Raw genomic sequence first — 17,853 nt, forward strand, 5'->3', positions numbered from 1 at the left:
GGTCAATGGCTTCCTTCCTGCTTCCATTTTTACTACACAGAAATGAACCGCAATAAAAGCGCTGGACAAAACGAGGCGGTCACAACAGGCTGACACCCTGCCATCCACACACATTTATTTCCTGAAAGATGTGAGAATACCTCAACTTTGTATACAACTTAGAGTGAAGTTGTATATAAATGCATATAGGTAATATTAGATTAAAACAAGCAACAGTACTGTACAGTCTAGTCAAATGTGATCATCAAACGAGTACTTGAACAGCAAGTGTAGTTACTAAATCAGTAAGTTACAGCTATGACAACAAGTGAGCCAAATACACAAATACTCCAAAGAGATTAAAAAGTTCAATACAATTAAGAGACATATTATAGTCTGCTGTCAGTGATCTGATAAAATATCATTTTTGGGAATGTATTTGATTACTTTAAGATGCTTATATAAAAAAATGTGCAAAATCAGAGTACTTCAATCTCCACTGTGTATCCAGGTGTTCAGATTCACTCCAGATGTTCTGTGTCTTCAGTAAACAGATCCGCCAGGTCTGCTACTGTCAGTACAGACGCCTCCGAGTGCTTCATGGTTGTGCTGGTGTGACTAGGATTAAAAAAAGCTTTTATCAGTACTTTCATTTTGCTGTCACCTCCAACACTTGAATGTCAACCCAAAACACAAAAATGTCAAGAGTATAATTTACTATATTCTGTTCTTTTACCTTTTCTCTGCTGTCTTCATCATCGCCTGCATTCTCTCTTCAATGGTGGATTTAATAAGGAATCTGTGAACAAATGTCGGCCTGATGGACAGAGAGAACAACTGAAATCACACACAATGTATAAAACAGTTGAGGCACATGTCATTAAGGGTAATATTAAAGGGAACGTTCACGCCCAAATTAAAAATACATATTTTTCCTCTTACCTGTAGTGCTATTTATCAGTCTAGATTGTTTTGGTGTGAATTGCCAAGTGTTGGAGATATCAGCTGTAGAGATGTCTGCGTTCTCTCCAATATAATGGAACTGGATGGCACTCAGCTTGTGGTGCTCAAAATGCCAAAAATACATTTTTAAAAACTCAACAGCAATGTCTCTTTCCAGAAATCATGACCTGGTTACTTAATATAATCCACAGACCTTGATGTGAGTAGTTTCATGTAGGAACTATTTTCTTTCTACCAAAATACACCCGCCAACGGCATCACTGCGCAGAAGGAAGCGTGCATCTACTCATGGACGAGGAGTGTGAGATGTAAACGTTAATGCCGTCCTCCTCCGTTGAGCTGTAACCAAGATTATAATTGACTAAAACTCAACTAAAAACTAAAACTAGATGAAAAAATATTTTAGGTAACTGAAATAAAAACTAACGTACACCGCGCAGAAGGAAGTGTGCATCTACTGCTAGCTCATCAGCTAGGTTGCAGCCAGCATTATGAGTTCTGTATTTTTCATTAGTTATTATTTTTATTTTGTTTTCAATTTAGTTTAGCTTCAGTTAGTTTTCAGAGAGCAGAGAGCTTGTTTCAGTTGAGTTTTTATTGTTTATGCTCAAGTTTTAGTATAATTTTTTTTAGTTTAGTTTAGTTTTTATTAGTTTTAGGTGTTTTTTGGGGATATTTGTCAGGGACAAGATTTTAAAATTTCATTATAGGTATTACAATATAAACACAACATTTTCATGTAGACATCTTCGTGCAGATTTGACCAAATTGAAGAAGACTAAAACTTTATTTTAGTTAGTTGTGGAAGTACACAATATTGTTTTAGTTTTCATTTCTTTTTTGTTTTTATTTTAGTTACCTAAAATGTTCTTTCAAATCAAGTTTTAATTTTAAGTTTAGTTTTAGTTAACTATAATCTTGGTTACAGATCAACAGAGGAGGACACCATTAGGCCTGTCACGAAAACAAATTTTGCTGGGTGAATAATTGCGTCAGAAATTATTGCGATAAGCGATAATATTGCGTAATATTGTGCTTTTAAGACCATTTTTATTATTGTTGTAATTTTGCTGTTTTTAGACCATTTTTTAAACTTATATAATGATAATAAAAGCATATTGATGCAAGTACACCCTTTTAAAGAGAAAAAAACATTAATTTAACAGGAATATTTAGGAATGCAAAAAAAAAAAGAAAATTTAAATATCTGAAACAAATAAATAAAGACCGGCATACCAGCTCGTCCAAATTACTGGGCTCCCCTCTGTCATTTGGTTTAAATCCAAAACACTCTCACACAGGGGCTGTGGCATTTGATTTAGGAACAAGTTCCCTGTCTTTCTCTTACGCTCAACTCTCTTTTTTTTTCTCCGCCTCGTCTCCCCCTCACGAAGATCGCACTGTGTGTGTGTGTGTGTGTGTGTGTGTGTGTGTAGCCCATAGCCCTGCCTCCCCCACAGAGACAAAGACACTCGATGACAAGAGCTTTCCCTACATTCATTACGCTAATGAACCAACTCACCTGGCTGCCAGATGATGCATGGCAGTGAACGCTCTTGTCGTCCAGCCTCTTTGGTGGAGAGAGAGACGAGGAAAACAAACACGCATGAATATGGCAATTAATCGCGGCCGGAAAAGTTACCGTCTCCCTTTTAGTTTACCGTGCAGTTAACCGACTTATCGCATATCGTGACAGGCCTAGACACCATTAATGTTCACATCTCATGCTGTCATGAGCCTCTCGTCCATGAGTAGATGCACAATTCCTTCTGCACAGTGATATGGTTGGTGGGTGTAGTTCGGTAGAAAGAAAATAGTTCTTGCATGAAACTGCTCACAACAAGGTCTGTGGATTATCTTGAGTAACCAGGTCATGATTTCTGGAAAGAGACATTGCTGTTGAGTTTTTCAAGTGTACTTTTTGGCACTTTGAGCACCACAAGTTGAGTGCCTCTAGTTCCATTATATTGAGAGAAGACAAACGTCTCTACAGCTGATATGTTCAACACTCAGCAACTAAAACAATCTATATTGATAAATATAGTACAGATAACAGCCACGACTGCGGTCATAAACCTCCAAACTTCACACATATATACAAACAGCTATGATTAAAAAAAGCCACAGCTATAACGCTCATCTCATGCAGGTGGTGCAGATTTAAAATCATACCAATCAGAACATCAACACGTCTATATTTTGGGTAAACTAAACTGTTACTTTTTATAAATTATTTTGTCCACTGACAGACTCAACTCCCTGCTTCTTACTTGGTTTGTCCAATCCGGTGCACTCTGCCGATGGCCTGGAGCTCGTGAGCTGGGTTGAGGATTGGCTCCACCAGTAACACGTGAGTCGCTTCGATGATGTTCAGACCATTGGAGCCGGTGTGGAGAGGAAGGAGAAGGATGTTGATCTTTTCTTCGTATTTGAAGGAGCACAGATTCTCCTGAAAAATTAAGGTCAGTGCGCTCGTTACAATCACACCTGAGTCAACTGATTTCTGGCTTGTGCTTGTTTTCTTTGAGTTCAAAATGTGTGGAAGTTAGTAGGTGTAATAGATGTGTTGCACAGTGTGGGAAAGGCAATTGTGTGGTGAAGTGCGTAAAGCATATTTAGAAATGTTTACAGCAAAAATTCAAACCTGGAATTTGTGAATCCCGTTGATTTGAGAGAACTCCATGTTGTTGTCAAACAAGGCCTTAGCAATGATGTCCAGGACACTCAGCCACTGTGCAGGGGAGAGAAAAAGAAACCAACTGGGTCAGATCCAAACACGATATGGGCAAAATAAATCACTATCACACAGAGCAGGGATAGTTTACAGTTACCGTGGAGAAGACGAGACACTTGGCCCCCGGGTCGGTCACTTGAATCTTCTTCAGCGTTCTCACTACTGCCTCCACTTTGGTAGAGTGGCTTCCCTGACAAACACAGAGGGAGGAAAATAAAGGTATAGTGTCGAAGAAAGCTGTGTTAAATTACAATTATACACATTACAAGGCATGAATCAAAGTATAATCCCCTAATAAGTGCCACTACAAATACATCCGTCAACTTTTGGACAATTAAACCAGGTGGAACCAAATAAAAAAACAACACATCTGGATCCAGCCATAACTGACTATAAAAATCACGGTGTTGCTGACTGACCTTAACCGGTATGTCCTGGTCCTGACTGGACGACTGGGTGGTAAACACGTAGGATATTTCTGTGTGTGATGTGGTCTGCCTACAGATGGCACATTTGATGGCCCGTCGCCTCGAGCCCACGCTGTACTGCTCCACAATGATAGCAATGCACTCGTTGCAGAAGCAGTGTCCACAGGTCAGCACTGCCCACTGGAAAAGACAGAGCGAAATTACTTAACTGTAACCATCCCAAAGGTCCTGGAGGATTGATGGTGGCACCTATCATCAGCTGAGGTCAGTCATTTTGAAGGAAACAGACACAGACTTTCTCATGTGCTCTGTTGACAACCCTAGATACTGCTCTGAGATGATGCTTAAGTGCGTTTCTATATTAATTTATGATTAACTGTGGGAGTGGAAATGAGGATTGTGCACGTGTGCCCAGCTCCACAATGACAAATTTGTAAAACACAACGAGGAGTATGTACGGCTTTTTAAAGCTGATAAAAAAGAAAGCATGTACATATTTCTGTCTTTGTATGTACACACAGGTTGTGCATCTACACGCAGTTTATGCATCTGGTTGCTCGTGCAAGATGAATCAGCTTCAGGCGAGATGTAATTACAGTTCCTGGCCAGTGTTGATGAGACAGATTGTAAAGTTTGCTTGCATAAAACACGGATACAAATAGATTCTGTGAGACATTTACAATCTTCTGTCAGCAAGTTCTTCCTTACAACTAAACCATGCTCACCTCCTGTCCCAGGGGCCGGGCACAGATGGGACATGGCTCTGGGTTCAGCCCACCAGTAGACTTATCCTGGGACTGGAAGAAAGGAATCAATGTTATTTGGAGTGAGATCAAATTTCACTGTTTGCGATAAAGTGGGGAAATAATTTCTGTCCTTTGTAGTTTCTATCAAATGACCTTCTCCAGATTTGTGAGATACAGATACTGGCCGAGCTTCTTTTGGAGCTGAGACTTGGCCACTGCCTGGTCGTTCAAAAGCTTCACTCTGTTCTGCTCCACCTGGAAGCAAAACAACCGAGGGCAGAGGTCAGGAATGCAATAACAATAAAATAAAATAAAATATTTATTAGAAAAAATTATTACATCCCTGGAAACATTCACAGACAAAAACAACTGTACCCAACGCTGGGTCAGAGGCTGGACTTGAGCTTTGATTTCCTCTACAATGGGTCTACAGTGTCTCAACAGTTTATTAATTAGCACCAAACCACCCATATTATCTTCATGCTCATGTTGAATGCAGAATTTTAAATAAGGTAAACTTTTAAGTGATTAGTCAGTCTATTTTATTACATAAATTACACTGCATTTAGGTGAGAAACAATCATCCAAAAAAAATCAAGATCAGTTCTGGAGGTCAAATGAGGTAGATAAACACAATATTCCTTTTTTGAATAGAGGAATCACTACTCTGTGGCTCTGTCTGAGGAGGATACAAAGATAATAGGAAGACTGAAGTGCTGGGAAAGGGATTTAAGGTTTTGTAATTTATGTAATTACAATGTAATTTTGACAACCACTCGGTGAGATAAATATCATTTTTTGTTTTAATGTAAAAACACAAACATTGTTAAAGTTAAGAAGAAGTAAGTGCCAAAATAGTATGTAAACCATCCGTCCATATTCAAACGTATATAATATTATTACAGCAGACAGATAAACTAGAGTCAATATGTAAAACAGGTGCTTTTTTGCCCCTCTTTAAATGACTCAGTTTGTGCCAGAGGTCTATTCTGGTAGTTTACTTTTGTATTGCTGTCTTGTCTTTGGTTTGTAAGCCACTTGTGGTCTAAAGTACATCTGAATCTACGGTTTCTTTCACTTTTTAAAGGGATGTTTGGGGAGATTTGAGGGTAGAAGGAAAGAGAGTGCTATATGCTTTACAGACTGTAAAACTCCTTGAGGCGATTTTGTGATATTGGGCTGTATAAATAAAATTGAACTGACCCTTTCAAGCAGGATAGACTGACATTAACACATTGTTATAATGAACAATAACAAGATCTTTCATTGTCTTTCTTTCACTCACCTCATGTGGCTCGATGATGTGCAGCAGTTTCGGCTTCGGTTCATCGGGCAGACGCACACGTAGTCTCTCGGTGGCCATACCCAGCTCATCGATGGCCGACACGTGATTCCTCAGCACCATCCAGTACTCATGCAGCACCTGAGAAGAGACAGAGGTAGCGTTCACTCCAGTTTGTGGTGAGCTAGAGGTCGCCCCAATCCTGACCTTTTAAACATTTATTCAACAATTATCTCTTTATGTTTTTTGCTGGATTGACAGCTTAAGGTCTACTCCTGCATTAAGAATGAAGAGTGGTTGTAAGTGTTTGCACAAACCTTGTACTCTTTCTTCCAGTTCTCAAACAGCTCCATGAAAGTGTTGCCCTCCTCCACCAGCTCCGGGTCCATGCGTTTAGCTTTGGCAAAAGACAAGATGGCTTTGAGAGAGCGCTCAGTCTCACTGGCTGCCCACAGACCTCTGCTGGTGGTGGGGAGACGGTCGTCCATCAGCCCGTCTTCATCTTCAATCATTTCTTCAAAGATGGCCGTCTGACCCTTCACCCTGTTGGGATTATTTCTCTCATAATTAGAAATTTACAGTTTCATGCAACTTGACAGATTGTCTAAAATGTTGCTCTACTTACGTGTGAGAAAACAGCTTGGACTCATAATCAATGAAGAGTACATCTGCTTTGCAAAACACGCAACTAAAATATGACAAGACAGGAATATTAGTTATGATTAAAAAAAACAGGCACAGTCAACATTTGAAATTATTTTATGTATGTAAAATAAGGCTAAAACAAAGCTAAATATGGTGATGTCTTACTTATTGAGCGGTAGTCTCATCGGCCTGAGATGACAAATAGTGACCTCATCGATCACTTTCTGTGACGCCGGACCTTCGAGACTCTTCACTGCGTCTCGCACAGTCTTTTGGGATTTCACCAGATCTTCCATTTGTGTGGTGAGCAGGAACTGCAGACCACAGGCATCACGGAACCTGCAGGAGACCCCATTTTACTATAATCAAGTCTGTGTAAGAATAACTCTTTAACTATCATCTTGCTTTTTAAATGGATGAACAGTTTACTTGTCTGCCATGGTGAGCTTGTTGGCTTGTTGTTTGTAGCTGGACGTCAACTCGTTCTTGATGCGGGACACGAGATCGTCGTCAGTGGAGCAGCGGATCGCCCTCTGGACAACATCCAGCCACCAGGGAGCGTTCAGGTTGACCTTGTGAAAGACAGATAATCATATATGAAGACAACAAGTTGCTTGTTCTGCCTTAGTTATGAATTATATAATATAGATCACTTTAGTGTGTCCACATATCACAATTTTAAACTCCCCTAGACTCAAACTATAAAGAAAAGTCATTAGAGCTATTAAATACCCAACATAATACCTAAACATCATAGTCCTATACATCCTTCTGTGTATTAATTTAGCAGTATTTATCTGTTATAATATGAAACATATTTTGCCTTGATGTAGATGTAAATAAGTTCTCACTTTGCGCTTCAGCTCTTTGATGTTCTGAAGCACGGGCTGCAGAGCCTGATGGGCATCTGCTACCTCAGAGTCATATTTGGTCATGTAGTGCTGTCGGAGCTGCTCCGCCTAGAGACACACAGAGTAGAAACAAAAATAAAGTAACTGTACTGAAATGACAAACTAACAGACATCACAGGTTTAGTCTCAAAACTTACAAGTTTCTTACTAAATATTTATGCATTACCTCCTCACTTAGTCGGTCATCTCTCAGCGTGGGAGGTATCCCAGGATGCTTTGCGCTCAGCAGTTCCATCAGATTGTGGGTAGCATGAAGCCTCTGTTTTACCACAATAGTAAAAAAAGATACAAGTAATCAGAATCTTTTATATAAACCTCTAACATATAAACTATCCATTATGGTTAGAAATAAGAATCAGGAATTCATGTCAGTAGAATCTAACACTTTAAGGACCTTATCTCAACGGTCAATGCTAATTTCAGATCGACACAGTTGTCATTTTCCCAGCCAGGGCTCACACTGTATAAGTAGTAAATGTCCTTGTGTCCATCTGTGCACCCATGGGTGTTGTAAGAGTTGACACTGTAAAATCTAGTTGCGATTTCTTCAGACAGTGTCTCATTTCTAAGTTACTTGGGCGGCACTCTACCTACGTTCAGATGCCTGTCGCTGAGCTCCTATTTCATGCTGCATCTCAACTGACACTTGGTTACATGTGGCCTCTATTTTGTTCATGTAGGATTAGATGGTAGTCATACCACCGGGCTTGGTAAGGTTGATGTGTACGTTAGTAATAAACAACAAACATTGTGGAAATTCCAGTACGAGTGTTGCTATGAATTTTTCTTCCATCGTCTACTTCCACACTCTTAAAGCTACCTCAACCAAAACACCTGGACCCCAACTGCTACAGCATGTAGTTCTTAAAATGGACTGTGGTCAGGCACATTGTTGGTGCATTGCTAGTTTCAGGCAGCAGTAAGTGATTACACCATTGACTAACAAAAACTCAATGGACACATTATTAAAGGGTGCATTATTCAGATAGTAAGATGAGCCTAGATAGGTGTGTGTGTGTGTGTGTGTGTGTGTGTGTGTGTGTATGTGTGTGTGTGTGTGTATGTGTGTAATCATGAAGAAAATTACATTCACTAAAATGTGAGCATAGCAGAGCCGAGCAGAGCTGCCGTCCGACTCCACATTAAAAGAGACACTGTGTGCATTTACACACTAGGAGCAGCGTAGCTTCAATGATTATTTCAGAGGCTTTAAGTTTTCCTCTGCTTCCTCTGTCAAGTTTATAACTATAGTTTTTAGTTTTGGTGCTTAATTGTCCCACAATAGTTGCTGTAGGAACATCACTGCTCACCGTATTAATCCCAGCATAAAAACGCTCGCTTCTACAGTTTGCCAAATCCGCCATGTAAACAACAGAGCCCTAGGTGCAGGCACACCTGGCTGTTAACGGGACTGGGAGATGACAATCTGATTGTTCAAAATCATGTTGTGCCCAAAACACCTATGATTACTTAAGGGACTTAAAACAACCCCTCTGCCCTTTGTCTTACTTTGCGCCCAGGTTATGTGTCGTTTAACTCCGAAAGTGGAGCTGGACATGCCCTAAATGCAACTGCACCATGTGTTCCAGACCATGCGCTATAGATAGTTTAAATAGAGCCCAAAGACTCTTGTCAGATGGTATGATTTTAGAAAAAAAACTTTTCATATGTTAATGACAGACATGTGTAAAAGACATGAATGGGATGAGGCCATATACCTGCAATGAATCTGTTTTCAGTCGGCCTTTGTGCTCCTCTGATGAACGAAGCACTTCTCTATACATCTCCACCGCCTCTACAAACTCATCTGCGGAGAGGCAAAGCAGACGGTGACACTCAGTATATGTCCGTCACATGTGGAGGTAATGAGGTGTGCTATACAAACCACCCCAGTGCACTCCAGCCACATTATACATACATTATATCTCCCTGCAGAGACGTGCTGCAACAAAACATCTCGGCACATAAAGAAACACAAGGATGAGATCATGGCTTGTGTTGTGTTTAAACTGATTCCCATGGGAAACTGAGAGCACAAATACAGAAGTGGGGTTTTATACTTCTGATGATGTGGATTCCAGCCAGGCCGTTGAGTGCGCACACCAATTGTCTGTGGGCTTCTTCACACTCCACTCGACATTTCTTCTGCAGGGACTTCAGGAGCTCCTCCATCGTCATGGTGCTGGGGAGGCGCAGCACAGACAAACCCACTCAACAAACCCTCCAACGCAAATTACACAGAATGGCTCAACTTTAAATAAACACAACTACACATTGTATAATGGACAAAAAGGTTGCTGCGGTCTATTACCGTTACTAATGCAGTGAGACTCCATTTAGTCCAGCCAGACTGGTAATTAACCGTTGCAGCTGCCTTCAGATAAAGACCTCTCCTCTCGCTTTGAAAACATAATACCAAGTGTCAATTACCTTTTCTGCAGAGGCAGGAACTCCCCCCTCACAGCCTGGGGATGGCAGCAGGCCTGTCGCAGCCTCAGCAGCGGGCACAGGATGGTGTGGACGGTGCGGCGGTCGAGGCTGCCAAGTTTCAGGCTCCAGTCAGAGATCTTCCTGAGTTTGACCAGAGCGTCCTGGGAGCAGACCTCGTGCTGGCGGTGGTAGAAGTGACCCTCGACGGGGGAGAAGTGCAGCCAGTGCACCTCCTCTGTCTGAGGGGGAATCTGGATCTGGAAAACAGTGACAGATCATTAATAAACAAAGGTACTTGAACTACATTTTGTCATTATTAAAATCTATCTGATTGACTATTACAGATTATATAAACAAGTACAATTTACATTTAAATTGAGGTGATTGAGAATCAAACTACTTTTGTCCCCCTACCTGATCAATGACGTCTTTTTTGGCTGATCGCCACAATAACTGAGCGATTACATGGTACAGCGGCTCAGTGTTTCCACGCTGATAAGGGCGATAGAGCAGCTGGTCCCACCAGTGTTTCACCCAGTATGGGTCAACTCCCAGGAATAGTACAAGGCCGTACAGATCTGCAATGTTGTCATGTTAAGCAGGTTTTTGGTGATTTAAAACATTGTTAAGAGGCTTCAGAGACCAAACACAGAGGGCTCTATTTTAACGACCTACAGTGCACAGTCTGAAGAGCATGACATAAGTGCTTTTAGGTTATGTCCAACCACTTTAGTAGTGGCACGTATTCTGGGCACAAAGTAAGACACAAGGGGCAAACAGGTTCTATTCAGTCACTTTATTAGTCATAGGTGTGTTTTGGGTGTAATGTGAATTCAACCAATCAAGAGTGTCATCTTCCATTCCCATTAAAACTATGTAATTATAAACTTGACAGAGGAAACAGAACTTAACTTTCGGCATCTGAAATAATCATTAAAATTATGCTGCTCCTCATACGTAAATGCACTCAGTGTCTCTCTTCATTGGGAGTCGGACAGCAGCTGTGCTCTCTCCTGTGCTCACATTTTAGAGAATATAATTAATGTTTTCCAAACCCACCTATGTTGGTGCATCTTACTATCTAAATAATGCGCCCTTTAAATAGCAGAAAAATACTCTGCTATTGACTTAAGGGTTTTTGTTTGTCAGTGGTGCGCCAACAAGGAGCCTGACCACACCTCAGTTTAAGACCTACACTCCCATGGGCGCACAGATGGGCACAAGGACATTTGCTGTTTACACAACATGGATGCTCGCCCTGAGAATGACAACTAGCAATGACGGTTGCGCTGTGCTAAGCGCCAGGTGGAAGGTAGTACCCTAATTTTGTTGTGTAAAGCAGGTTTTGGTTTTACCTTCTAGGCCTCTCTGCACAGGGGTGCCACTGACACACCAGCGGTTGACAGATGCGAGACGTAGAGCCATCTCTGCAGCCTGACGGTAAAATAGAAGTGAGTATAAACTAAGTTTTAATAGACAAATTAAAATAAAATGCTGCATTGAACACATAATAATCTTACATCTCTCACAAACCTATGAATAAACAAGATTTTAGTCACTCAAACAACTCTGTGATCAGGATCAATATGATATTTTGATATAGAGATAAGGTTACGAACACAAAAACACCCATTTAATAAAACCTAGAATGTTTTAATATCCTCTAGTGTAACTAAGCAAACCACTGATTTCTGGATTCTGTTCAACTCACCTTCGCAGTGGGACATTCAACCATCTGAGCCTCGTCCAGACAGATGCGCCACCACTCCACCGCCACCAGAGGACTGGGTATGGCCATGTAGCGCTTCTGATTGCGAAAGCGGCGTCCGTCCTTGCTGTTACTGTGGGGAATGTCGACGTAGTTGAGCTCCGACCGTAGAACGTCGTAGGTGGTGATGACCACATCCTGCTCAGCGAGCATATGTGGCTGGATGAATCCATGCTTCTTCACACCCTGATAGACCTGAGACAAAAGAAGTCATATTGATTAGTACTTCAAAGTTAACAGTGTTTGTGTTAGTTGCGAGATAAGAGGGGAGAAGTACGACATTGCTTAGCTTCAGTGTCAGTACTCCTGCCTGCTTCTCCAAACGGGGGGCATGCAAAACATCTACTGTATAAATACACTGATTATGGATAAGCACCTCTTACAAACCCACTTCAACAAATCTGAACTACCCCTTTAAAATGTGACATTTCTAGCCTGTAGAGAAAAAAAACATTAAAAAAAAAATCTCATATATCCATCTGCTTTCTCACCAGCACTCGCAGTGAGGAGGACCTGATGTGCCGGTTGATCTCCTCCACCCACTGGTGGCAGATGGAGCTCGGGGAGATGATGAGGGTAGCACCGGTGGAGACGGGTTTCATAGCAACCAGGCAGTGAGGGCAGTAGAAAGGTGTCGTTTCAAGGCTCTCTTCTTTGTAGTTCACGCAGTCTGCATGCTGCCAAAGCTGGCAGTTCATACACTGGACACGGGCCTTGTAGTCAATAATGCCCAGCTCACCACAGATGCACTCAAAGCGGTAGTCCTGGGTGTTGAACGGGATAACAGACGCTCTGGTGGGGGTTTCTATCTCCTGTAGGTCAGCTTCTCCTCTTTCTTCAGGTAGATCACCCATTCTGGGCAAGTCCTGTGTATCTGACTCACTTTTATCCTGAGACATCTGTAAGGTTAATGTATCCAGCATGCTGTCGGACTGTTCTGCTTTCTTCCTCACACTTTCATCCCATTCCTTCTTTGCTGCTGTCTCCTCTGGTACCAGACACTCCATTGTAGGGGAGGACTGATCTCTTTGATCTTCTGTTAGAAGAGAGTTTTGCAGAGCTGCCTCTGCTTTCTCTTTGGCTCGTCTCTGAAACATTTTCCTGGGCGTGCTCTCTGTACTTTTGCAAGTCTGACAAAAAAAGAAATCAGATGAAAGTTAAATAATTCAACAAAGAAATATTTGTAGCATAAGATTTAAAGTTGAAGCTCTTTATTCTTACAAACTTGGATGCTCCTGCTAACATCTTCTTTGTTTCTTTGTAGTTCTTTCCCAGTTTGAATGACCCTGCCAGGCCGCGACCTTTGACCCGGTCCACCAGGCCTTCATCTATCAGCTTCGCCAGCGTCTTCCTGATGTGGTTGCGGTTTTTCAGGAGGTCATAGCCGTAAGTGGCACGGATGTAGGTGAAGATAGCGTTGACGGAGGCTCCTTTGCCAGATCTCATCTCCTTGATTGCAGTGAGGAGCATGATGCGCACAGCTGCACAGAAATAACAAGACTGATGTAAAAAATATCTAAATCAAACTGCAGTGGCTTTAAAAGCTGTGATGTCAGAGAGGATGATGAGTGACATACTTGGGTAGGACACTTTCATTTTAGGCTGAACTTCAGACTTGCAGCGGTTAACTTTCTTTCTTTCAAGGGGAGGAGGAGGTACGAAATAATTTACGGATTTTCCCTGCAAGACGAAAACAGAAACAATGTCACATTTTTGCAGTGTAGCTAATATCATCTATACTGAGCATATTAAAATACATAGAACAGTGGACAAAAATACCAAATTGCAGAACTGTGTATAATCATCCATGGCACTGATGGGGTGACGGTAAAGAGAGAGAGAGAGAGAAAGAGGGGAAAAAAAGTGAAAGTCTGCATTTTTAATTGTAGCTGCCTACTGGTGCTCACCACAGGCAGGGTGAGGGCTTCCTGCTCCAGGTCCTGTCGTGTGTGGAACAGGATGAGAGCCAGAACTTCCACTGTCTTTCCCAGCCCCATTTCATCGGCCAAGATCCCACCAGGCCACTCCACACCCGCCAGCGGAAACTCTCGGATTAAGCTGAAAAAGACAAGAAAACAAAACTGCTGAAAATCAAAAATACTTTAATGTATCACTAATAAACTCATCCTTGAAACTACGACAAAGGGAGGTGAGTGTGGATGTGGATAAGTTTTGGTTTTATGTGCTGATGTTTTGAGATACCAGCTAATGACACCTCTGCTGCTGAGGTGGAAATTAATTTGTGCTGCTCAAAGGAACTAAGTATAAATATATTCAAAAATGTTTAAACTTTTTTTTTTGCAAAAGATTATTAAAGAAATTTGGACATTGTTTCTGGAAAGACACTTTGCTTTTTATTTTTTTCAAAGGGCATTTTTTATGTGGTTTGAGCAGCACAAAGAAATTCCATTCACCCCCTCTGTTCAGGAGCAGTAGCAGATGTGTAAGATCTGTCTGGGCAGATAGTACTGGTGGTAAGAAGGTGGTAAGGAAAATATGTGTTTGTGACCTGTTAACATTCAAGTTCTTACCAGCCAGTAAAAGGGTTGTAGAACAACTTCTTGCCGCACAAGGTGATCAACTCCCGCCAGAGGAAATGCAGCGTTTGCTCTGCAAAGAAATTGGAAATATTGAGAATCTCAATTACGTACCTATCTTAGTTCTAACGTAGGCCTTTACCAACACAGGAGCTTAACAACCCAGAACTTAAGAGAATACTTCAATCCCCCTCCTTTGAGGGTGAAACGTTTTCTCACATGAAGTGAAATAATTTTTTAAGTGTAGCAGTTGTCACAGTTGCTTACTCTTCCTACATTGGGGGCAAGTTCCTGAACATAATGTTTTAACACTGCTCATAAACTGCTACTAAATCCAATTTCCAGGCTTGAGGGGAAAGAAATGGCAAAAGCAGCGAGACAGTCTGCTCTCACAGACCTCATCACTCTACTGTGAAGTGTATGTTACACTTGGTTAACAGTGAAGTACATGCATGATCTGTAGCTAAATGCAAACGCTGCACTAGTATAGCGCCCTTAAGCATAAATTTCAAAGTTTTAATCTTCTGAGACCAATGAACTGGAAAGATGAATATAGCCACCAGTCAAAACTCCCACTAAGGGAAAGTTTAAGAGTGCAGTAGTGTTCAGTTGTACCAGGCAAGAAGTGAGTACCTTTGGGTGAAGTGTTCCTGTATTTCTCTCTCTGCAGCATCCAGTTGACGGCCTGGCTCTGATACCGTCTCAGCACAGGAATGAGAGCTTTGTGCTGGACGTCGTAGGTCACCTCCACGCTCTCTCTCTGGTGCAGGTGCCTGACGTAATCATAAAGCTCCTCGACATTTTGCCTCTCCAGGTCGGTGTCACATTCCTCCTCATCATTCTCTACAACCTCTACATGGAAAATACAGCAAAGAAATTAAGTTTTCTTTGGGAGAGCTTGGATCACAGGATGCATTAGACATGAGGACCAGAGCCTTACCGGGGATAATAAAATCATAAAAGTACTCCATTAACTTCTGCATTAGTTGATTGGCTTTCTTCATCCGAGCGTTGCCCTCGCTGAGGAACTCTGGCTTCCCGAGCCCAGTTTCCATTAAGTAAATCCCGACCTGGCAGATGCAGACCAACAGCCGCTTGTAAGCAAGACTATGACAGTGGATGTGGCTGCTTGGGACAACATCGCAGAGGATAAACTAGGCAGTGAATAACCGTATGTTGTTGTGATTGGTGGCCTAAACCTGGTGGCCATGTATCATAACATCCTGGTTCAGATCATTCATTCCCCATCTTTCTATTTCCTTATTTCCTGCGAGTACCCTACTCTCAATTGTCTGAAAAATTTGAGATAAAATGCCCCAAAAATGTCTACTTCATAAACATAGATAAACATTGAGATGAGTTGTATTTTTTAAATATTATGAAAGCATTTCAGGCAAAATTTGTTTTTAAAATGAAGTGTTAAAGACTGAAACCATGACAATATAGTACATATAAATATGGAGCTTTGTTTTTCATTATTGATGCAGCAACAACTTGCACAGACACACAGTATCACCATAAACACACTTGCAGTTCACCAGTAAAGCAATACTTGAGCCTTCGTACCTTGACTGAGCCGTCTCTTTCCTGGTGGCAGAGCTGCACCACCCTCCTCTTCTGCATCCAGTCGAGGTCCTCCAGCGATATCACACTGAGGCTGCACTCTGCTGTGCAAGTGTCCTCATCAGGCCTCCACTGCAGTCCTGAGCTCTCATCACAGCTGCTGTAACTGAGGCAGAGCTGGTCACCCATCCTGTGGAGCACGAAAGCTCTCAGTTCACAGTCAGATGGGATCCAAGCCGGACGGACGCTGAACTCCCCGATGAGCGCCTTCCAGATGTGGCCCAGCTTCAAAGCTGGCACCACGGTGAGGGCCAGGGAGGCCGACGCAGAGGTGCTTTCTGATGATGTACCAGGAAGCTCCTCTGTAAACCGGACGGAGCTGGAACAGGCAGCCTCCACAACGTCCTCAGTGGTCGAGATAAAGGAGCTGCTGGGAGGAGGGTCGACAGGAAGAATGGAGCAGGTGGGTATCTGGTCATCCTCCTGGATCGCCTCGTTCTTGCGGTCGTCCAGCATGTTCCAGTTCAACCTCTTCTTGGCTTCTTCGTCCACCCTCACGGGAGGGGCCTTCTTCCTTCGGCTACTCATGATTTAACTATACGTAAAGCAAAGGAAGTGTTAATAACAAAAGTAATTATATCTTAAATGTATTTATAACTACATCAGTAGTATACTGTACGACAAATATTTATATTTGGGAGACAAAGTGAGCTCATTAATTTTCATTCTCAAATTATTTGATTAAATATATTTAGTAATTCACAAAACAAAAACGTTAAGATCACATCTTTACCACATACACTTTAGATATTATCTTAGGATCCTTTGGAGGGCCAAGACCCCCGGGTTGGGGATCACTAATACAGAGACTGGTATAGATTTTCCAAAACCAGACAGGAACAAGTACAGCTGGTATGTACACTCATTCAACTGAGCTTTTAGACCGTCTCCATAATAGGTACTTTATCATCTTGTGTATCAGAGGCTACTTCAGGTCTGGGACTAAGCTGTCAATGTGAATAGCAGATGACATCAAAGAAAAGCAATCAAACTATTTCAACATCATCTAATGTCACTACTTGTGTATTTAAAGGCACTCAGATGCCACCCAAATGTTTAAGTTAGCTCAGTTAGCTTAACTTCTGTCACTTCACCTATCAGGTAACGTCACAGTGTCTCATCCGTATCAGTGAACAGTCCTCTCATTAAAACAAACAGCTAGCTGGCTAATATATAATCTAATTTACAAGTTGGCTAAAAAATACTGTTTTAAAATGTGCGCCTCTTTTCGCTGAATGTTTTTGTTGTGTGCGGAAACAGGCAGCAGAGCTCCTATGTAACAACACTGTTATACAATGAAAACACTCCGAGCCTGTGAGGCTGCGCATTTTATCATTTCACTGCAAACACGCAAATAAGAAATAAGTCGATTTACTTTTAAGGTCTCCCACAAACCGATCAGGTGTCTATCGCTGCATCAGAAGTCGTTTCAGCTCCCAAGAGCTCCGGATAATCGGGCAGACATGCATCATAACACACCTCTTCCACCGACTCTGATGTTGGTGTCCGCCATTTTTAAATACCGGAAGTGAGGTAAACGCAGAGGGATATGCTTCGAGCAGCGGAGACTTCAACTGACGCGATTAAAAGTTTTATTTATTATTATTTTTGAATATATTATTTATTTTTTATTACTAAAAATATATGCTATTATATCAATGTATTTTAATTTTTGTTTTTTGGCTTTAAAAATACTTTTAGCTTTTTGATGGATTTTTTCTTCCGATTTTAATCTTTTTTTTAAAAAAAAAAAAAAATACCCGGAAAAAAATATTAAAATGATGTTCCAGTAATTAACTTTCTTAGA

The 17,853-nt window shown here is 41.5% G+C and overlaps 1 protein-coding gene across 1 annotated transcript; it reads right to left on the bottom strand.

The window, feature by feature from the left end:
• Positions 1-92: 92 nt before the first annotated feature.
• shprh (SNF2 histone linker PHD RING helicase) lies at positions 93-17,581 on the bottom strand. The gene is made up of 30 exons (XM_033643537.2): positions 17,422-17,581; positions 15,990-16,581; positions 15,364-15,493; positions 15,057-15,275; positions 14,418-14,496; positions 13,794-13,944; positions 13,464-13,566; positions 13,108-13,367; positions 12,378-13,016; positions 11,830-12,081; positions 11,474-11,552; positions 10,533-10,696; positions 10,119-10,375; positions 9,749-9,870; positions 9,407-9,495; positions 7,855-7,947; positions 7,629-7,736; positions 7,207-7,349; positions 6,943-7,116; positions 6,758-6,820; positions 6,450-6,675; positions 6,136-6,273; positions 5,004-5,105; positions 4,830-4,901; positions 4,096-4,284; positions 3,774-3,866; positions 3,587-3,673; positions 3,213-3,391; positions 716-796; positions 93-597 (listed from the first exon to the last, which is right to left on the bottom strand). The coding sequence occupies exons 2-30, from the start codon at positions 16,572-16,574 to the stop codon at positions 501-503; spliced, it is 4,974 nt and encodes a 1,657-aa protein (XP_033499428.2). The 5' UTR covers positions 16,575-16,581; positions 17,422-17,581; the 3' UTR covers positions 93-500.
• Between the last annotated feature and the right edge of the window lie 272 nt (positions 17,582-17,853).

This window comes from Epinephelus lanceolatus, chromosome 15 (assembly GCF_041903045.1).
Source record: "Epinephelus lanceolatus isolate andai-2023 chromosome 15, ASM4190304v1, whole genome shotgun sequence".
NCBI classification, from domain to species: Eukaryota; Metazoa; Chordata; class Actinopteri; order Perciformes; family Serranidae; genus Epinephelus; species Epinephelus lanceolatus.

Coding starts and splice junctions, on each gene's coding strand:
- shprh (XM_033643537.2), bottom strand. CDS start 16,574: ATGAGTAGCCGAAGGAAGAAGGCCCCTCCCGTGAGGGTGGACGAAGAA. Junction 13,567..13,793: donor AAGCCCTCACCCTGCCTGTG/GTGAGCACCAGT, acceptor TTCGTCTTGCAG/GGAAAATCCGTAAATTATTT. Junction 7,948..9,406: donor TGAAAACAGATTCATTGCAG/GTATATGGCCTC, acceptor GTGGTAAAACAG/AGGCTTCATGCTACCCACAA.